The sequence below is a fragment of the Toxotes jaculatrix genome, chromosome 18 (genome assembly GCF_017976425.1).
Source record: "Toxotes jaculatrix isolate fToxJac2 chromosome 18, fToxJac2.pri, whole genome shotgun sequence".
Taxonomy (NCBI): Eukaryota; Metazoa; Chordata; class Actinopteri; family Toxotidae; genus Toxotes; species Toxotes jaculatrix.
The window spans coordinates 11,119,649-11,142,629 of NC_054411.1; the positions used below are offsets into that span (position 1 = coordinate 11,119,649).

At 42.7% G+C, this 22,981-nt stretch overlaps 1 protein-coding gene across 2 annotated transcripts; it reads left to right on the forward strand.

Annotated features, from left to right (window-relative positions):
- Positions 1–13: 13 nt before the first annotated feature.
- tbc1d16 (TBC1 domain family, member 16) lies at positions 14–22,268 on the forward strand. Of its 2 annotated transcripts, XM_041061620.1 has the most exons (13): positions 14–157; positions 4,904–5,116; positions 5,936–6,098; positions 6,326–6,634; positions 11,173–11,367; positions 11,596–11,743; positions 11,884–12,048; positions 12,659–12,807; positions 15,301–15,435; positions 16,466–16,652; positions 17,816–17,995; positions 19,465–19,611; positions 20,357–22,268. In XM_041061620.1, exons 2-13 carry the CDS (start codon positions 4,936–4,938, stop codon positions 20,654–20,656), a joined length of 2,259 nt encoding a protein of 752 aa, XP_040917554.1. In that variant the 5' UTR covers positions 14–157; positions 4,904–4,935; the 3' UTR covers positions 20,657–22,268. The 2 variants fall into 2 exon arrangements, with proteins under 2 accessions (XP_040917554.1, XP_040917555.1); XM_041061621.1 differs by lacking the exon at positions 14–157 and having other exon boundaries at positions 4,866–5,116.
- Positions 22,269–22,981: the final 713 nt, after the last annotated feature.

Sequence of the window (22,981 nt, forward strand, 5' to 3'; positions counted from 1 at the left end):
AAAACACAGGGGTGCAAACAAGACTACAGTCCCAAACACCTGAGCTAATTCCGGGAGAAAGGAGGTGAAACGACGCCGGTACATGCTGCTCGGTCCTTGCCTGCCCGGTGACATGGACGTCCGACATGGGCTGTAGACTCCTGCGGCGGGACTGAAGGTGAGAGCTCAGCCGCTTGGTCCCGTTTCTTGTTATTCATTTATTTCTCCTGCTGGAACAGGTGCATGCCAGCAGCCGAGGAGGATACATTTCTTCGGTACGAGCAAAATGTGTGTCCTTGTTGTCTCCTGCGGCGCGCTGCGTCTCTGTTAAACAAACTTTTGTGCTAGTTGCCTGTAAACGTGCAACTAGCAAGAGATTTCGGCCATGGTCCAGGCAGCCAAACTAAAATATTTATGTTCAAGATGGTACAGATAGAGTCCCAGGGTGTTCCGGTCAGTACCCCACAGTAAATATTAGTATGGGCCTGTGTGTAAATAATGCTGCGGTGGCAAAAGCCTTGTCCCATCCTCTCCTCTCCTCTCCTCCTCCTGTCAGGCGGATGCTTTCTGTCAGACCCAGTGCAAAGAGAGCTCATGGAGCCCCCGACATCATGGCACGCCTGTGCTACACAGGCTGCACTGTTACTGTTACTGTTACTACTACTACTGAGGCATTTCCTCCAGGACAGGCCACCTTCAGTCCGCCTATTTTAATGCAGGGAGGAAAGGGTTTACTCACGTTGTGGGGCTGACACAAACACCTTTGACCTGTATTCTCAGTGTAACTCTGCATTGTGATGCAGTTCATTACAGCAGTTGAGTCCTATGTGAAACTCAAATCATGGAAAACTAGAAAGAGTTGTGTCAGTGTTGCATTGTATTATTAGATTGTACAGATATTCCTATTCTGGTCATCACATACGGACAAGGAAGCAAATCTTATTAAGTTAAAATGCCTGGTTGAAGCAGGATTTTTGGGGCAGATACAGAAATTGATATATGAATGATCTAATGGCTTTGATAATATATACACACACACACGCACACAGCATAAACAACCATTTTATATAAAGATCCCTTAATATTCATTATTAAAGAATTCTATCCACGATATACTTTGAGTGGGACATTTCATAGCTGAAAAATAAACTTTGTAATGGGGTTACTGTCTAAATGACCTCAATCATACCTTTGGTATTTCTTAACTGCGACCACTTATTACTTATCTGCTGATATAAAGCAGCAGTGCAGCAGTTTTAGGCACTAACTGTAAAGTGAGAATGCTTTCAAAAAATAGAGCCATGAATTCACTTAATTCAAAATGCTGTGAACAGAAAAAAAACCCCAAATCATATCACCAGTTCTCCTCAATTCACCTGCACACAGTTTTCCTAGGTACTTGGCAGTTAGGTTGTTCCAAACATCTTGGAGAACTTTCCATGATGTGGAAATCAAGGCTCTGTGGCTGCCAGACAATCTGTTGCAGGACTCCTTGTTCTTGTCTTTGAGGATAGTTCTTAATGACTCAGGCTGTGTGCTTGGGTCCATTGTCCAGGTGCAGAATGGATGTGGCATCAATCAGGCATCCCCCTGATGGTATGGATAAGAATCTTAACATCTGAAGTGCTCAAAACTACTACATAAATACTGTATACTAATACTGATAAACCTAAGATAAGCTAATATCAGCTGATATAGTTGTCCAGTGAATTTAACCATAAGGCGCGAGTACGTTTTATGACCAGAAGTTTGTAGTCACCTTTATGTCCTTATGAAAATCACCAGAGTGATTGTAGTGACTGTAGGCGTATTAAAAAGTTTATTTTGAAAAAGAATTCCAGACCTTCAAATAGGTGTATTTAATTTATAGGGTATAGTGTGTACTACTTTATGACATGGAGTAGTGCTGCACGATTAATCTAATCTAATCGCAATCGCGATGTCACGCTGTGCGATTACGTAACCGCATAAAAGACTCCGATTTGCGCTTTAATGTAAACCAATGTGGAGTAATTGACGGCACATCCACACACTGTGGGCAGCCGCAGGTATGGTCACGTGACTACCCGGCTTTCAGCAAACAGCAGTGACCGACATGGACGCTGAGGAGGAACACGAGGGACAATCAGAGTTGGTGGCGAAAAAAAAATGCTACTTCTGTTGTATGGCGATACTTTGGATTCAGGTCTGACGACCCTGAACAGCAAGACGTGCAGTGTAAAACCTGCAAAGCTAAAGTAGCTACGTCCCGAGGTAATACGACCAATCTCTATCAACATTTGAGACAACACTGAAAAATTCGACGAGTGCATGCAAATAAAAGCCCAACCAAGTAACGTGAAAGATAAAACTGAAAACCGCCTGAAAGAACCACAACGAACAATCACGGATACATTTTGAAAATATCTTTATTTTCAAACTTTTATAATTTTTTTAATATTACGTTATTTGGAACAGTGTAATCTTCAGGTTTTGTATTTTTTTGTGTCATGTGTATGTTTTGAGTTGAGAAATACACAAACTATCATTATTCTGTGTTGTCCTTGATATTCAAGCAAGTGGACTCATGACAATCATAATATCGTAATCGCAATCGCAAATCGCAATATTGTCCACAATAATCGCAATCGCACGTTTTCATCAAATCGTGCAGCACTAACATGAAGCTCAATATAACACTTTACCTGTAAGAGATATATGTTTTATGTGCTTTAATATTTATCTGTAGATGTAGCAAAGCCTTAAATATGTAGACACAACACCACCAAGTCAACCATATAGTTTCCTTGTGCAGAGTCCACAAGAACCTTGTTTTTCAGGCTTTTTTGTGGCCTTTTTGTGGCAGTTCTTTTTTCAGCTGCCCAAGGCACATTAGTATACAGTGCAGATGAAAAGGGGAGGGGCTGGGGGTGTTCTGTATTGGCTCATCTATTCAAATGTCAGCGTGACAACTTAATTAATGTAGCCCAGAGGTGAGAAGCTGAGACCCTGGAAGCTTGTGGCTTCTACACTTGCAGCTAAATTTCCATGGTGTAGGTTTCAGGTTCTTATTAAAAGTCTCTCATTTTGGCAGGCAGTCTGTTAAAAGTTTGTGAAAAATGTGAAGTATTCTGTAGGCCACAGTGGCACTAGGCAAAGTTTAGGATGGTGTTTTCAGTCCTAAGTATTTGAGTCATTTGATAAAAGAGTGAAAGGTCAGAGAGGAGAGGCAGTGTGTGAGCACACCGAGGCGTTGACAGCATAAAAGATGAAGGGAGAAGAAAGGAGTGAGAGGGGTCTGCCCTTTAACAGCCTGCGTGCACGAGCCCTATCAAACTGACCTGGGTCACCCTGTAATCACATACAGACCAAAATAACCATTGGATAGTGGCACAGCAGTGAATATGTTATGAGTTGACTAGTAACAGTTGTGTGTCATTGTTGAAAATCCCAGCCTGTCATTATGCACGTGGTGCACAGGTAGCATGTTCTCTAGCGTGTGTATCTTGCATCAATGCAACGTCAAAGCATGTAGACACTGTGTTTAGGCCATACTGGCTTATTTACAAGTAGAGTAGTATAGTGTTGTTGAAGCAGTTAGCATGCAAATAACCCAATGGCTGCTAGTATTCAGTAGGAGTCTACTGTTGTGGCTTGCGTGTAGAGGAACTGGGACTTGGCAAACAAATAATTTGTCCTCCTCGCTATCTTTGGTTTTGGAGTGTTGGGCGACCAAAACAGGACTTGTGAAAAGAAAATAATCATTAGTTAGATGCAATGGCCAAGATTGCAAGAAACACTATCCCCTTTTTACAAGATGTAGTGCATGAATGTTAAACCTCGAATAAAAATAAAAAAAAAACACCCACAGTCACACTTTTATAAGGCTAAGTCAAATGATGGCCTATAGTAAGTCCCCGCTTCTGAGGTCCTGCCTGGATTTCGTGCTAGCAGCCTTCCTGTCTGGGGCCTGGCATCAGGAAGTGGGGTGCCTGCTTAATCAGGCAGAGGTAAACATGCCCTCTGAGGAAAAAGGAGGGAACATTCCTCAGACAGAGTGGGGAGTATGTGTCAGTGTGTTCAGCCAGCAAGAGAACAAGGTTACACTCATGAAGTGGGTCTGAAGATACAGACACAGATGTCAAACCAACAGAAAGAAAATGAATCAATGAGTTCTACTCTATTTGAGTGAATCAAGGAGAAACACAAAAAAACAAACAAACAAAAAGGGTTTCCCGTGATTTGCTTTTAATGTTCTTTGAGCCCTAAAAGTAAGAGCCCATCCAAGGCTTTTCAAAAAAGAAAGCCTTCAACAGCACACCCTACTGCAGCATCAAAAGTGCCTCTTTACTTTTTGTTCTACGTGAAGTAGAGGCTGTCCTCCTGAAGCAGACAAGTTAAACACCGGTGGTGTGATATGCTGATACCAGTTCAGCGCTGATGTTGGTGACATCTGTTAGCTACTGATAACTGCTTACAATTTCACACGGATGGAGTGAAGTGTGTTTGCACATGTCTTTGTGTGTGCACATATTGGTACGTGTGTGTGTGTGTGTGTGTTGTTTACAAAAGGAGGAGCTGGTTTGGTCACACACTAGTACAGTATCCACAGAACCTGTGTATGTGTTAGTAGGTGTAGGTGTGTGCACAGAAAATGTAGCACAGGGAAATGCTGAACAAGTACGGAGAGGAGGGGACTCTGGGGTTGAGCTCTGCAGTAAGGACACTGCAGTAAATGCAAGCACACATGTGACAGAAGAGGTGAAGTGTAGGTGATGCTCTGTGCCGAGCTCTGTCCTCAAAATATTTAACCTGGCTGTCATGTTTTTTTTTTTCTCTCGTGTCATCCCCCCTTCCTGGACTTTAACACTCCAATCCCATGTCTATCATGGACTGTCCTCCCCTGCTCTTCTTCCTGAAACTCCCCGTCGTACCCCACAATCAGAGAATGGGCCCAGTGTCCCGGTGCTTGAGGAGATGTCTCTGGGTCGGCTCCTGCGGCGTGCCTCCTCCAAGGCCTCCGACCTCCTGACCTTTAACCCCGGGGCAGGGGGCTCATCGTTACGCGCAGGCCTGGACGGCGAGATCATCTTCTCCAAAAATAATGTTTGTGTGCACCCTGCGGAGCCCCTGCCAGGCCTGGCTGAGCACCACCCAGGTTAGCATGGAATAATGTTGAAACTGCCTTTCCAACTGTTTTTCTTTGTATTATGAACACAGCTGCTGAGTGAGGATTCAAGCCAAACGGAACAGCTTTCCCTTAAGCTTAGTTGTTAGTGAGACTAGTATTAAGGTTAGAAATGATTTTTGTTTGAGTTTGAGTGAAAAGCTTCCCACCCACAAGACATTTAAGGATATACACAGTGTAGTGCTATAGTATAAATGAGTTTTCTCAAATTTAGTTTGATAAAAGCAGCTTAATTTAATAGGTAGAGTTCTCTTACATTTGTTAAAAAAACTGGTAAATATAATTCAAACTCTTAGAAAACTCTCACTTATGCTGCTATGTGCTGCAGCTGTAAACATACAGTATTCCTCATTTTACTAAAGCTGCAGTAACTGTTGGACTGAAATTATTTTATCTTGGTGTGCTTTCCCTGTATGTGCGTGTGAAGGATGAACGATTCTGGGCTTGTGGTTTTTAAAAATGTGAGCATGACTGGCATGTGTTGCTGGTTGACTTTTTTTTTTTTCAACCCTCCCTGGTATAAAAGCTAAAAGCATTTCCTTAATTTCTTATCTCTTATCACTTGTGATTTTCCTTTTGTCTGTGTGCATTGTAAAGTCGTTACTCATCACTCAAGGTTGCCTCTCCGTTGTTATCTCTTTATGTGCTTATCTCTTCTCAGGTTTCATGTTTGTCTTAAACTTGCAACTTCCTGCTACTTGTGAAAACATTTGTTCTTTCCTCTCACATCACCTGGTTATTCCCAACATAACTTCTAACGTACTTGTGGTTTTATGTTGCCCCCTGTAGGCTACCTGTGTGTGCACGTGGAGAAGGATGAGAGCCTGGGCACCACTCTGATTCTGACCTGGGTGCCCAATTCCCGCATCCAGAGGCAGGATGAGGAGGCGTTACGTTACATCACACCCGAGAGCTCCCCTGTACGCAGGAACGCACGCCGCCGAGGCCGACGGTAGGGGCATTTCTTTTTAAGTCCTAAATTTAGTTTGAAAGTTAAATTGCAGACATTTTCAACATGCTGGAGACATCTCCCCCACTGTTGTTTATGAGCTAATGAGTGGTTACAGTATGAAAATTCTTACTTATGGTGAGATTTAAAACATGTTTGACAAAGTGTGCATCCCTGCTTCAGTAATATACATGATACTGACGCCGTTTTAAACCAACCATCCCCTCCAGACCCCATTCCCGCCCCCCAGCAGCCCAGGAGGAAGATGAGGATGAGGAGAGGAACATTACCAGCAGCACCTCCACGGAAAGCCACAGCCTGGTGGTAGAGGTTGGAGCGGATGCCTCCTCTCACCAGCAGCAGCTGCCGTCGGCCGGGGAGGAAGGGGATGAGGGCTCCTGTGAGCTGTCGGACGAAGTGAGCAGGGACAGCACCATGGGCTCTGACTCCGACACCTTCTCCTCCCCTTTCTGCTTGTCCCCCGTCAGCGAGGCCCTCTGTGAAAGCAGCGGCTCTGTCTTCCTGGACAATGAAACCAGGTCAGTGAAAGGGTTGAAACAGGCCTCATTCGTGATCTCAGATGTTATTCATACACAGCAGAGATAAGTTTGTTCTTTGTTATTAAGTGGTGGGAAAGTAAGTCAGGTTTTGGAAGTTCTTCCAGGGTTATCTTTCCAAACCAGTGTTGAAAACTCAGAGAACTATCAAATTCTGAATAGATCTTGTTTTTATACAGAAAAAAATACCAGTTTAGTTCACATTCATAAAGATTAGATCAGATATTTTAACGTGGCGTAAAGTTTGTTGAAAACGGCTGCGTAGTTGCTTTTGGTGACCTAAAAGGAGCCAGATTTAAATATATTGGGTGGAAAACATGGAATCAGCTTACAAAATGCTCACTGCATGTGAGTTCCTATGATAACTCCTCCCAAAACCCAAATACCCGGAGGACATAACCTCTGTGTCCACAATGGTAGCTACAGCTCTGTCTGCAAAGACATTCAGTGTAAGTCTCTCTAGTGACAATTACATCGAAATGTTTTGACTTGTGAGACCAAATGAGGAAAAAAAGTTATTTTATTTTATTTTATTTTATTTCATTTCATTACTTTTTGAAAACAGTTTTCGGGATTATGGAAGAAATCTGAGGACAGGACATGCATTATGCATTTGCTTCCATTCTTTCAGACAGAGAGGTGTCAGTTGTTTTCATCTGAGAAACTCTGAATGACATGTTGCTATAGCCTATTGTAGCACAGTAACCCAGATGGTTATTTGTTACACAAGTTACACATCGAATATAAAGGCGTTGTACTGGTTACCCAAATGTGCCACAAGGTGGAGCCAAAAAGGAAAGAATTGATGACATGACAGGTAGTTTACGCTCTCAGGCCACATGGTGGCATACTACACTACAACTGAATGTGAAAAGCAGGTAGGTGACTTCAGTGAGAGGCATGGAATGTTATCAGACTTCAAAATGGGTTCACTTACTTTAAGCAGCTTCCAATCTAAATGTATTATAATGTCACAGAAGGCTCAGAATAAGTGCCCAGATCCTACAGACCCAAAACCTCCATGCTTCCAGGGACTGTTCTCTTATCAAGGGAGCCATCTGGACAGTGACTGTGTTGCTGTCCGGACCTCACGGCCGTTTGACTTTATGATTCCCTCCGTGGTCGTTTCCTCACGCAGCTATTTGGCCTGACATGTTGCCCAGAATGTGTGAGCCTGTTTCAGTGTGTTTTGAGGAGAGTGAGAGAGTGAGTCAGTGTGTGTTTAAGCCTTTTTAACCACTCTCAGACCCCAGCTTGCTGTAAGTGCAGTCAGTGTGTGACTTGGCAATGCTCTGTGCTTCACAGCTTCTAACCTTTACTCGGTCCTTCTCTTCCTCCTCTCTTCTGCGCCTCATTCGCTGTTAGTGTCTCTCTGGCACTTATATCCTTCCTCTTCTCTGTATTTTTTCCTGTCTTTTCTTAATTTCTCACTCTGTCCCCCCTGTCTGTCCATTCCATCCACTCTTATTTTGCGTTTTTCCTCTTGGTCATTCTCTCTGTTTTTCCTCAATATTGTTTCTTTCGGTGTTGCCCACCTCTCAAATATCTTGCCCTCCTCCCCTTCCCTTCCTAAAGTCTGTGTGAAGCCCTTTGATTCCCAGTGCTCCCGGGGTTGTTGTGCTGGGCTGAATGTCAGCTCTCCGGATTAGAGGACTGAAGAGAGCGGAGCAGCAGCCAAAACCCTGGAACCCACTCAATCTCTCTTTCTCTCTCTCTTGCTTTAATTGACACTGTTAAGGGGCCAGGAACTGGAAACATGTCACTTGGAATCATTCAAAGAGAAAGAACCGCGTATGGGAGTGCGAGAGCGGATGAAGGGGGGGGGGGGTGAGAAAGAGGAGAGTGGTGGGAGAGAGCGAAAAAGAGAAATCCACAGCAATCTCTGTCAAGCTTCTTAACAAGATTCTTTAAAGTTTAACAGTAGTTTATTAAACCGCTCTTGACTGTCAGTGTGCACTGCCATCTGGGCTTTACTTGGGTTTATCACATAATTTTTGGCTTGTTACACTTAAAATAAAGCAATTTCTGCTTGGATTTACTCATCACTTGTCACATACTGTATCTCTACTGGTTGTGACCACTGTTTTTTTCCATGTTGTACTTGGAAGACTTTTAGAGTTTTCATCTTTTATCGTTTTACAAGATTTAATCAAAATAGATTTCATGTGTTTTTTGTCACTGAGCAACAGAAAAAGACCTTGTAATGCCAAAGTGAAAACAGATTTGTAGATAGTGATCTGAATTAAATGTGGGCTTGATTACACCTGTGTCTGAATGAAGCGAACCCCTCACTTTTATCTTGCAACCCCTTTTGAGGGACCCCCTTTCAAGAGGAGATCTAGTACGTAGAAGGACCTGGCAAAGAATATGTCTGACTTGAATGTGTCATTTTGGTTCTGGGATTATTGGAATACCACATGATTCTCCAAATTGTACTGACCACTTTCCAGTGTGTGCCTGCGCCACCCCCTTCACCCAATTCCTCCCTCATCTCCCTGTTCCCCTAGCTGAATGGCCTTGAGAGTCCCTGGAGGCCTGTAGCACTTGGTCATGGTTCTCAGGGTGACCTGGCAGCGCCTTCCCCCAGGGTAAAGCCTCCTCTGTGTGGAGAGAGGTGTTACGAAGGGCCTCAGGGCAGTTTGATCTCACCTTGGCCTGGTGGGACATGCCAGTTACAGGAGCCTGGCTCCATCAAAACAGCTTGTTTACATAATGTACTCTGTGTACAGTTTATGGTGTGGCTGCTGCCTGCAGTACATGAATAGAATCAGGCCATTGACACTGACAGACGTTGTTAATCATTCATTGAGTTTCCGCTTGAATGCAGCACAGTGGGTGATCCATGCTTAAATGCCAAGAATCATGTCCTTTCTCACTCTGTTTTCCATGGTTTTTACACTTTTATTTCCATGTGGAGGATTATGCAAAAACATTTTTGCATATGTACTTTAAGCATGTGAGAAGAAAGAGGGAAACGTCTGCTGTAAATGGGCTCATAGGCCTTATAAACACCACGAGTTTGACAGTCATTGGAGTTATGAAAAAGCGAGTACAGTAGTCCTTTAAAAGCGCTCCTCCACATTTCAGATTGCTTAACTCCATTACCAGAGATCTCTGTGCCTCTCTCCCAGTCTCCTTGTATTCCACAGTCTGGTTTGTGGCGTGATACATGAGACAGAGAGCAGTAAATCACCAGATAGCTGAGGAAACTGTGCAGCTTGGATTGATCAGCCGTGTTATTTTCCCATCTGCTAACAGGGAAATGATTAGCCAGACATGATTGATTCAGGGTGTAATAGATTAGACCTGGCCTGCCTCCCTCGTCTCTCCCAAGTACCAACGTGCAACTTGTGTTCGTCTGTAAAACTGCTGCAAATAGAAAATAGTTTTCTGAGTGAAGAGATGTGTAATTTTACAAAAGGATCCTTTTAAATTCACACATTTACTCAAACCAGAAGGAGAAATAGTTTTAGTTGGATTTTATATATATATATATAAAAAGGATAAAATAAACTAAAATTTCAAATTGAATGACTTTTGGGTTTATTTGTTAAAATAAATAAGTACATTTCAGTAGTAAACGATACACAGATAACTTCATTTAGATGTCTACTTCTCAAATGTCAGTGGGTTTAACGCATTTCTGTGTTGGTCTGTTTCTCAGCGTTAGCATGTCTTGAGACGTGTTTGAGAGTGCATTATGGTCATTAGCTATGGTCCATTCACTTGTCTGTGTGTGTGTGTGTGTGTGTGAGAGAAGAGAGAAAGACATTAAACATACTAGCCAGTCAGTGATTCTTAAAACTGAAGAGTTTGTGTGTGTTTGCTGTGGTTCAGGATGCGTGTTTGTGTTGGCTGCATATGCAGTTTTGTCTGTTTTCTGTGTTATCTCTTGTATGTGTTTTTCTGTACATATGTGCATGGTGTGTGTGTGCATGTGTGTGCGTGTATGCCTACTCCTGCAGCAGAGGACCCCTCGGCTCAGGTTTCAATGCCGGGAACAACATGCTGGCCATGGGGGAATGACAGGGGAAATTGGACGGCAGACAGTGTGATTTGTGTGTGTACAGATTTCCTTATGCGTCGGTGTGTGTGTGTGTGTGTGTGTGTGTGTGTGTGTGTGTGTGTGTCCTCAGAAGCCTCCATGCATTCCTCCCATTCTCAGCCTCTTGGCGGAACCATATTGAGACACAAAACAACAGGGCAGAACTGAGCTGGGGATAAGCCTATATGTCTGCACAATTATCACTGGCTAAACACCGCTGGCCACGGTCTGCATGATAGTTATTATTAATGCCCCACATAGAAGAATGGATCTGTATCTGAATGTGAGGCACAAGAAAGGAGAGAGTTTTGTGCGGAAGGGATAAACAACATCTGAAGTCTCATTCCTTTGATCTCATGGAAAACATGACTCAGTTCCCTTCAGCACAATTGCACTCCAAAAAATAACCCCTGAGATCCTAATTCATACAAACTCCTTCATCCCCCTATTTTTATTTATTTATTTTTTTTGCCAGAGAGTTGTGTGAGGAGTCCATGACCCACTCAGCCAGCTCCGCCTCCAGCCTGGACAGCCACGCCCCGTCCGAGAGCAGCGGCCAGTCGCAGGGCATTCGATGGGAGGAGCAGCAGAAGGTGCTGGCTCTGGAGCAGTTGTGCGGAGTTTTCAGGGTGGACCTGGGTCACATGAGGTCGCTGAGACTCTTCTTCAGGTCAGCCGGGTCACAGTGAGGTCATGAGGGGTCAACTCATCATGCTACTGTATGATGTTTCACTCTGTGTTGTAGGTTTCGGTTCGGTGTTGGTTTGTTTTATGATAATGATTGGAAAACTCAGTTGCGAATATTATTAGAAAGTGTCTTTTACTACATTAACACATTTCTTCAAAGTATTTTGTGACTATTTTCTTGTCTTGATCGTCCTTCGCTGTGTTCCTGCAGTGATGAGGCCTGTACCAGTGGCCAGCTGGTGATAGCTAGCAGAGAGAGCCAATATAAGATCCTCCACTTCCATCATGCTGGCCTGGACAAACTGGCTGAGGTCTTCCAACAGTGGAAGTGCTGCAGGGAAACTCAGCTTAAAGACCAGGTCAGGTTACAGTCCTAAATCCTGTTTGGCATCTAGTTTTATTGGAAAACAACGGAAGTTCTTTCCACATTTTCTGTTCACATTTTAGGTTCTGTGCCCACATTTTCTCACACAGTTGATTTTTTTTCCCTCTCCTTCAGGTGTCAGATGAGAAATCCTGCATGCAGTTTTCCATCCAGAGGCCCACCTTACCGTCAGCTGAGACCCACCCAGAGGAGAAGCTTTATCGGCGGCTGGATGTCACCACCTGGCTACGTCATCTCAACCACAGTGGGCAGGTAGAGGAGGAGTATAAGCTACGCAAGGTAGGTCTGTGTGTGCACGTGCATGTTTTTACAATGCTGTGGGATCAGTTTGAAAAATAAATAAGTCAGCCTTTGCATCAGCTTTTCCTTGCTGCTATCCATGCAGTAAAGCTTCACATTTTCTTGCATTACCTCTTCAATCACACACACTGAAAGTCCACCCCCCACCCAGAAACTTTCGGTTTTCATCAGCACCCCCATTCTGTAAATAATGAGCGGGTTGGTCATGGCGAGTGTCCCCCTGTGAGTCATTTGAGTCCTCTGGGTTTGACTCAGCTGAAGGTTTACCATCTTACTGAAATGACTCAGTGGCAGTTAGACTGTGACCAAGACGTTTCCTCAAAAACACACATGTGAAGAAACAGAGCAGTACTGTTTTTGCTGGACACGCAGATTGAACAGTGTGTTTGTTCTTTTTGTTTGTCCTATTTGGAGGTCTTGCAGCATTTTGCAACTCTCATGAAATAATGCATCTTTAGGTCAGTAAGGTCACAGCTGAGTTCATGTGGTGTCATCTACGCCACCATGTGGAAGTGATCTCTCACTGTGTTCCCCCTTTTTGCCTACTGAATATATGAGAACGCTCCCTTTTTTCCCCACTCTTCACCAGGCCATCTTCTTCGGTGGTATTGACCCATCCATCCGTGGTGAGGTGTGGCCCTTCCTGCTGCACTACTACAGCTACGACTCCACCTCCCAGGAGAGGGAAGCCTGGAGACTGCAGAAGCGCTCCCACTATCATGACATCCAACAGAGGAGGTGAGCAACAGGGAGAGAAGTAAGATGGAGATTGTCTGTTTGGTGTATAGAAATATGGAGATTTCCTGGTTGCTGATAACATCTGTTCCGCAAAATGAGTATGATGCAATGAATTAAGAAGGTTTGTTTGACAGTTTGGAAATCAGTTCATTTTAAAAAGTCTGACGGAGACACGGCAGTATTCTTGACACTGTGAAACAGCAGATAAACTGTCACATGGCTGCGGTATCGGCTGCCAAATGCTCAGTCAGTCAAACATTAAACAATATGTGAGTCCATTGTGGCTTTTCATCGCAGACGCTGAGCAATCAATAGGCACAATCAGGGAAGTGTTAAGGGGAGGTGCCGGGTGTGAAATAAAAGGTCTCTGGAGAAAAAACATGTCAGCGCTTATCAAATCATACTCTCTCATCAAACACCACTCTGGTACGCAGGGACAAGCACACACACACGTAACACACAAGCACATCCACGAGCCTTTATCTCCACCCCACTATCAAAAGGTTGAGTGTTCACATATTTTCACATCTTGTGCTGCTCTGTCTGTAATGAATATGATAATTGGACCAGTTTCATCTGTATGGCCTATTAACATTTTGAGTACATCAGAAGGTCTTATTGAAGTCACGTAATTAGAGCCCTTGTTCTGACTCTGATATGGATTCTTTTAAAGACCATTTGACTAGAGCAGCCTCCAGGGCCACTGGCTGGTCATTAGGAGTAAGGATCCATGTCTGTGGTTTTGCTTCTTGTTTCCTAAGCTTCTGTACTTACCTTATCTGTGATACCTGAGCAGCAGGAAATGGAAGCAATGTAGCTGGAACAAATAAATACATTTCTGACCAATCAAACACTGGATTACTGCAGACATAGGTCAGCAGGCAAATAGTGAACAGAATCAGTGACAGGAAAGAATATTTCTATTATCATTATGGAAAAAAATGCTACAGAATCACTAAGTGCCAGTCTTTAGAAGAGATTATCCTTCTTTTTTTCCTCTTTAGTTAAACATATTTTTTGGCTTTCTTGAACAGAAAGTGCCTGTGTCCAATTTCTTGCGTACTGGTGACTAAAATTCCAAAGAGCTCTCATTTCAGTTTAGATTTTTGGAAGAGAAGAGGAAGTTGACTTCTTGCACTCAGTAATGTGCTCTTTGTTCATAAATACACTTTCCCAAATATTCAGACCGCAACTGATTATTTTCATCATCATCATATTTTTTTCAAATATTCCGTTCTAAAAATGTCCATCACAGTCTCTAGATGTCTGAGATAACATCTTTATATGTCATGGTTTGTCTGATCAATAGTCCAAAACCCAAGCAGGTTCAGTATACATTTATATAAAACAGACAAAAAGAAGCAAGTCCTCAACACTGGAGATGCTGGAACCAGAGTTTTTGCTTGAAGTGATTGCTTTAATCTTCTGCCAAATGACTAATTGCTTATTTTTTTCAGGGTTAGTCCAGAATGGGCACCTACTCCTACTTTATTTTGTATTATTGAGCTAGAAAGTAATAGATCTGATTCCTATCTCTGCCTGGATGGCATCCTGAATAGGATCATTTTAAACTCAAGCTGAAACAGCTTTTAGAGAGGGATGAGTCATGTGGATCATCTGGTGCTTTTTATGTTTATTTTACTGTACCATTTATTGTTTTGGGTTTTTTTTTTTTGCTCTTTTGTCTGTATTTCCTTGTAGATTTTTTGTGTTTTAAAAGGCCCATCTAGGGACGGACATTGCAAACAGGCTTTGTCTACTAAAGCTGTGGTGTGTAGTACTGGTCAATGCTATATACATGTAAATACAGGAGTTGTTTTTACCCTACCAGCCTCAGAAATATAAAGTGTTGAAACATATACAGTACTAAACTCCTGAGTAGCTTCCTCCAGAGAGAGAAAGACAGAAAGGTGGCCAGGGAGGGTCCAACGACACAAACACCCAGCACTGAAACTAAACAGTTGCGTGGCGTTGCATCAGGTGTGCACTCATTATTCCTGGTGGGACCACATGGAAAACAAACAGTGTTAATTAAATCCCCTCTGCTTGTTAGGACTTGAGTACATTAGTGCCATACACGAAATATATTGCAAATATAGTCCTTAACATTTAGAGGGATGGTTGGAGGTTTTATGGTTGTGGTATTATCCTCAATGGAGCACTTCAAGGTGAAATACCTCTTCAGTCCCTTGCTTCCCTGTCCGCACGTTTTAGTTAGTTTGCAGCTTAATATTAGTTTTTTACACCAGAGTAACATTTAAGGTAAAGATAATTTGATGTTTTATTTTTTTTTATCCTAATTACCAGGCATTTCCTTAGAGACTGTGCAATAAAAACTGTCTTAAACTTACTTGCTCTTATCTTTTTAATCTATCATAACTGAGGCCAGTTAACTTTGGAAAGTAGTCAAGAAAACAGCTGCAGGATTAAGTTGTTTTTTTTTTTCATGTATCTCACTTTTCATTTGTGCCTGGTGTTTGTGTGTTTCCTCAGACTGTCCATGAGCCCAGAGGAACACAGTGAGTTTTGGAGAAAGGTCCAATTCACAGTGGACAAAGATGTGGTGAGAACAGACCGTAGCAACCACTTCTTCAGAGGAGAGAATAACCCCAATGTGGAAATCATGAGGTTAGACCAACTTCTCTTTATTTCCCCTTTCTTTCTTTTTTTTTACCCACTCCTGATCTCTGTTTCGGCCTCTTTTGCCCTCTCCCTCTGTCACCTTCTCTCAATCCATCCTTATCATTCCCATTCCTCAGCACACAGGCGTACCTATTCATTTCATATTCTGAACTCTGGGGGAGCCGCAAATGAGTTTCATGCTTTATTGACTCTGACTAAGCCGTCTGAGCACTTTTGATGCATACTCAGAGCTAATGGCTTTCTAAACGAGGAGCAAGAGGATTTAAATAGCATATTAGTTTAGTGACTATCATCGCGGCTCCTGGTATTTGTCTTGGTATTATGTCTTATGCTGTGTCTGGGGTGGGATGATACCAGCACTGCACGTGTCCAAATGCAGAGCACTTAGCTCATGCTTCCTCTGTTATCTCACATTTATTGTACTGATATGTCACAGATAAGTTTCTCTGGATCATTCAGTCTGAGCGTTCATTTGAACCGAAGATACTGGCATCCCTTTATCATTTCTTTCTTCAATTTTTCTAACATAAAACCACTGCAAAGTTTGCTTCCTCAAAACCTCTTCCTCTTAATTTTTCCAAATGACATCCATTTTCTCCTTTGTTAACATTGCACTGAAACAGTAAAAGCTCTCTCTCAGGGTTTTCCCTTTGTTTATACAATACTTACTAATTCATGGGGACTGCCAGGGAAGTTTTCTTCACACTAGTATCCATATACAAAAAAAAGCAAGAAAAACAAACAAGAAAGATCATTAATTATCTCCCTAGTTACCAGAGGAGCTGGCATAGCAATCGCTACGCAGGGCTTGTTGGATCATTCACAGCGTTTGGGTGGGACCATAATTTTCAGTGGTTTGGCTGAGCTGTAGGGTCGTGGACATTTCTGTGTAAGAGACCATCAAAAAAACAACAATTAAAATATTTATGGTGCTTTATTGATCCCTCATATCAGAACTGTTTTCTGCTGAGGTCTTACCTCAGCACTAAGATGTCTGTGGCTGTTCTTTCCCCAGACGGATTCTGCTCAACTATGCAGTCTTTAATCCAGACATGGGCTACTGCCAGGGCATGTCTGACCTGGTGGCCCCCCTGCTCACTGAGATCCAGGATGAAAGCGACACCTTCTGGTGCTTTGTCGGCCTCATGGAGAACACCATCTTCATCAGCTCACCGCGGGATGAGGACATGGAGAGGCAGCTGGTAGGATGTTTCTGTGTGTGCCTATGATTTTGACAAATTTCAGGATATGTCAAGATGTGGAATTAAGCTGGAATTATGCTGATGTTGGTGTACACATAAAGGTGGTGGAATGGGGTGTCGTATAGCTCACTCAGTGAGGCAGTCACCCCATGAGCTGAGGCTATAGTCCTCTCTGCAGCAGCCCGGGGTTTGATTCCACCCTGTGGCCCTTTGCTGCATGTCATTCCCCTCTCTTTCTTTCCCCATTTCCTGTCTCTCTCCATCTGTCCTGTCAAAAAATACTTAAAAAAAATGTGGTGGTATACTTTATCAGAGGTGTGTGACAGATGGTTAAATAGCATTCTTTTCACATTTACAGCCAAGTGCAACACTGTACATGCCCTCCAGGAGAGAAAATGTCTGAAAATGTGCACCATTATCCCCATAATGAAACAATTATTACGCCTCTTCCTTTTCTGTGACTGCAGGCTTTTCACCCCATCTTCAAATGTGGCCATTCAGAACAGCTATAAACACGTTTCCGTTCAGACATGATCAGACCACACGTTGTGTGAACTTCTTTTCAAGTATAACCCAAATGTCTTTGTGAACCTACGCAGAGGATGGCGCTATGGGTAATTGTAGGTCACAGAGGTTCGCATCAAGCAAGCTGATTGGTTGATGCAACATCAAGTTTTGTCTGTTTTTCTCTTTCTAAGTTTGGGAGCACATTTCAGCAAAGGACTTCCACAGGCGATCTTCTAGTAGAGCACAGGGAAATAAATTCCTCTTCTAAGCATTTAATAGAATTTAATACCATTGTCTATCTTGTCATTGTTCTGCCCATTTATGTTAATTTAAATTTCACACTTGTTTCACAGATGTAGTAATTTATTTATACTGTTGCCAGGGTGAGATTGATTTCTGTTTCCTGATTTTGTCTTTTCTTTACATTGTGCTTTGCTAAAAGTGACTCTGTTTCCCAGTGGACATATACTGTAAGTTATACTCACAGTCCTTACTAGTATAAAGGAAACGCTCATGCAGACATGTCTGAATGACATCTATGTACACTCGCTTATGTGCATCCCGGAGAAGCATAATTCCAGAATTACTAAAATATCACTAGAAAATGTTGTGATGTGTTTTTAAGACAGTGTGTACGCTCTCTGACCTGCCTACAGATGTACCTGCGGGAGTTGCTGCGTCTCATGCTGCCCCGCTTCCACCAGCACCTGACCAGGCTCGGGGAAGACGGCCTCCAGCTGCTCTTCTGCCACCGCTGGATCCTGCTCTGCTTCAAACGAGAGTTCCCCGACACCGAGGCTCTGCGCATGTGGGAGGCCTGCTGGGCACACTACCAGGTCAGGGCAAAAGGCTGCATGGCTCCTTTGCATACACCAGTTTAAAAAAAAAAAAACACTTTGCATATATGAGTGCACGTGGGCCTTTGGTAGTGTTCAGTTTCCTCACAGCATGAAGTATCTGATGATTTTTCAGGACGCAGGCAGAAATGAATTATTAAAACAGAAAGAGTCTGTGTTACTCCTTTAAAACCTGCCACCACAGACTATTGTAATCCTGCTAAATGCCTTTAAAACGTCATATTACTTCCTCTTAGTCTTGAAGGCATTTAAGGGTTTAATTCAACAGTGATTAGATTAAATTTTTTTTTAGAAAAGATCTCATTAAATCCCACACTCCCATCGCATCCAGCCTAATTTTACTGATTTCAGTGCTTTATCGAAGCATAACAGCTTTTGAAATGCTCTAAGAAATAAGCAAACTCTTAGCATAAATTAACAGCATGCAGTTTGCACTGCAAGTCTATTTATTTGACTTTTCAACCCCAAATTGATGTAAATCGTGTTTCTTCCACACCTGCTGTTATGTTTGAGGTTCCACTGAACTCGGATCTGTGTCGTGTTCACTGCCGGGATGCAGAGCTTAACACCTCCCCTTGCTGAGGCAGGGTCAAATATCAGTCTATCTGTTTCATGCCATCTGTTCAGACTCTCTGCTGGATTTTCTGTTCTTCAGCTACAAGTGGAGATAGCAGAGATAGCAGAGTAAAACCTTGGTTTACACAGTTTAATGTCAGATGCTGGATCAAGCAAAAAGAAGAATTTCTGATTGAAATCTGATTTTTCTGCTAAAGGAAGGCACAAGATAAATACTGGGTAACAATAGATTGTTCCTGACTTGTTCCCGGTTACGTTTAGACCAGCTGACCCTTAGTTATATTGCTGGTTGGTGCATTTTGAAATCAAAATGTCAGATTTTACCTCATAAAATTGACACTTCTGTAATATAAAGATAGATATATAATTATAACTGAGTACATTACCAATGATGAAAGGTGAAGACATGGACACAGATATTTAAAAGATGATGAGATGAATTAATCATTTAGAGAATAAGAGGCAGCCAGATTATTTAAATGTACATATTTAATCAAGTAACTTCAAAATACTTCCAATGTTTGCACAAAAACGCAGTATAAAGTCTTAAGTATCCAAATTTTACCTTTCTTTTTCAAACTAAGTCCTTAACTCATTCTCCATCTTTAAACTCACTTTGTCAGTTACTATAACCTCCTAATTTGTGTTTTCCTTTAACTGGATTTCAGAGTTAATTTGAATTTTGTGCATGTCTATTTGCGTCTTTCCTTGTGCTACCTTCACATTGTTTCCTGCAGCAAGGGCATGACCAAATGCAGAGATACAAGATCGTGTTGTCATTACAGGCTCCAAAGAGCTGATAATTTGCAGATGCGCCTGCGTTTGTCTTCAAGTATTGACCTCTTCACTACCCTCTTTCCTTAACTTTATAGACGGACTATTTCCACCTGTTCCTGTGTGTGGCCATCATTGTTCTCTATGGGGAGGACGTGACAGAGCAGCAGCTCGCCACTGACCAAATGTTGCTCCACTTCAGCAACCTCTCCATGCACATGAATGGAGAACTGGTGCTACGCAAGGTATCACAATACATTTTTTTTGTTGTTGTTTACTTGTTTTTTTGCCTTTCCATCATGTCCTGACATATAATGATGTGTTTAAGGTTTCATTCTGCACCTCTGTAGACCCCAGGTGCATGGGTATCCATTCATCTTATATATTAGAATAATCTGTGGTTTATGATCATGCTCATGACAATTCATCCACAGTCTTCTGCATTACTATACTATATTTAATGTAAACCAGTGTTGTGTTTGCATCAAGTAGCCCTGTCCAATGCTGCAGCAAAGCAGCTGTGATATACTGTAACCTGCCCACAGAGGCCTTGAGGTGCTAAATGGTATGCTGCCATGCTGTGCACAGGATTTATGATCTGCATCTCTGCTACTGTGTCTGTGCCTGCTTCCTCATGTTTATGGATGCTGTGTTAGTGCTGCTGCAACCACAGGCAGTGAGTTCATGTTAGCATGCAGAACGCATAAGTCCTTTTGTTGTTGCCTGAGATTTTGCATTCAACGTTTCACGAGCAGGCGGGGCGGCTTCTTAGCTTTAGGTAACCCCGCGCGAGGCTGACCTTGACAGCTTTTTGTTTTCTTTTCGCTGGAAGTCAAAGCTATTGATGTATTTCAATGTTTTAATCCATTAAGTCTGATATCTGCAGTTAACTGTTTGTATTCGCTTGTTTCTCATCAGTCCAAAGTTCCTTTCACTCTTCTGCATTTAGCTATTTTAGTTCATCCTGCCACTTTCGTCCTGCTCTCTCAGGCCCGCAGCCTTCTCTACCAGTTCCGCCTCCTTCCCAGGATCCCATGCAGCCTACACGACCTTTGTAAACTGTGTGGCCCAGGGATGTGGGACAGCCGCTACATCCCCACTGTGGAGTGTTCGGGTGAACACCCAGACTCACAGAGCTGCCCCTATGGAGGCACCTCCACCCCTCAGCCCTCCTCACCCTCCCCGTCATCAACACCCTCGCCTTCACCAAACCCCACCCCTACACCTCCACCGGAGGGCAAGAAAGGATCCAAAACCCGTGATATTTTCACCTTCCGAAAACAGTCCTGAAGTGGAGGTCATGGGGCGCTTTTGCTGGTCTTGGGTCATGTTAGTACAGCAAAGGTTTGGATCCATCTGCTGGATTCCTGAACTATTTGCTGCCCTCTGACTCCTCTCTCCACAGTCCCTGCTTCTAGTTTCACAGTCTTAATGAGGATTTTTGTCACTTGATCCTTTCATGTAGGGCATTGTGGAACACTGCCTTACCAGAATGTTATTTGCAACGTTCAGTATCACATGAATCTGCGACGAGGATGGTTTGCTGTTGGACAGGCTGGAGGTCAAGAACCTGCTTTCCGCTTGGAGCAGAACGGACAATCACCAGCCACTGTGTTGGTCTGGAGCTACTTCAGGTTCTCGTCTGCTGCTGGCTTGGCATACTTCCATGGGCTTTGTGGGCAGGGGTCACATGGGGGTCTGAGGCAACCAGCCTGAATTCTCTCTGACTCTGACCACGGGTCAAATGAAACTGGAGATTCATTCATAGGAACTGAACTAGAACTTTAAAAAATGTTCCTGTGTTCTCACAATGGAATATGTGTGTGAATATCAAATTATATGTGCGTATCTCAAGTCTGAACAGGACATTTTTGACATGAAATCCAAACCCTTGGCGTTAACAAAAGAAGGTTAACCCAGAAATAGGATTCTGACAAATTACTGGTGCATTCAAGTTTTGTTTCATTTCATTTTCCAAACAAGTGAATGTTTGCGTTTATATCAGCAGTTACAAAATATTTAGCAATGTTATATCCTTGCATGAAAGATTCTCTTCATATAGAGGGCACAATATGTTTGTTGGAAAACACATAAGCCCCAGACAGAGGTAAGAATGTGTTTACATAACAAACACTCACATTGTGATAGGGCTCCACATATTTCCTCATCGGATTGCGGTAAGGCAAGTTCTCATAGTTTCTCTGTGTTAAAACTTGTGTTTCCCGACAAACAGGAGGAAGCTAGGCATATGTTTCCTTCTGATAAAGTCAGACACAGATGTTCATCTTACCTGTCGAGCAATAGGAGCTTCACCATTTACGCATGAGCATCATAAGATATAAAGTGAGTTTCCTGTCTGAGGATTTGGACGGATATGACTGCACTGTCTGCCAAAGGCAGCTTAGATCATGTTTTATCGTGACAGAGAAATTGATGGCCTTCTGTTTTACTTGAAGTTTTGTTTTCTGTGTTGAACCATGTTTAGGCAGGGTTGTAAAAGTCAGCACAGTTTTACGTTTTTTTTTTGTTTTGTTTTCTCCAGCGTCCATTTCCACTCTCACCTGAAAATGAATGACAAAACACTATCAACACTAAGAATCAGTCCACATGAATGTATCTGTTTTTTTGCTTCTTCTCACTCTACTACGACAGTGTGAAACTCTTCAATGTATGCGTGGGCGTGTGTAGTGTGCGAGTGTGCGTATAAACTGGAGTGACCTCTGAACATCTGGTAATGAGTTGGAGAACAGCCGTAGAAGGCCTCCCCTCTGACCAGTCTCTTTAATTATAGCAGTCATCATGGGGAGAAGCAGGGAGACGAAGGAAGACAGAAAAAGCTGGCCGTTTGGACTCCATGGAGGAAAAAAAAAAAACACAAGAGAGATGGAGAGGAAAGGCATGATTTTAACTTCATGCAAGGATATAAAGTGTTCTGCATCTTGCCTCTGTGATTTGCAAGTCCCAGATGTAAAGATGGCACTTGGAGGCTTTTCCCTCAGAGCTTTTCAGTTACACTCCTGGGGGTGAATACATCTTCAAATTGGTGCTAAAATGTAACATTAAGACCTTCAGTCAGCCTTCCTCCACCCTCTCCCTCTTGCTCTCTCTCTCTTTCTCTTGCTCTCTTTTTTGGTCTCTTGCACTCTCACTCAGCAAGCAGTCTCTGCAAATGACATTCATAACTGCTTCTTTTCCCTATTACTTATCATGTGCAGCTGGTCGCTTTAAATGCCCGCAGAGTTTTGAAGATTGGGTGGCTGCGTTGAGTAGAGATGCACGGTGGGATAATCAAACACTCCCTCTGTGTGTGTGTGTGTGCGTGTGCGTGTGCGTGTTCCTCTATGATCTCATGAGTTTTATTAAAGTCTTCAAAGAAATCACATTGTCTGCACAGGCACTGTAAATCACAGGCTTAATTAATGACTGCTCCTATTTAAAGGGGTTGTAACCAGTCAACACTGAATGTACAATGTTGCTGTTAAGCTCAATTATATATTGATATGACTGTACACATCACAGAAAAAAAGAGCCTATTCTTATTCTTGGTATTAATAAAAAATACAGTCATGAATCATCTCTAGAAAATGTTTTACAATACCATCACCAGTACTTTTT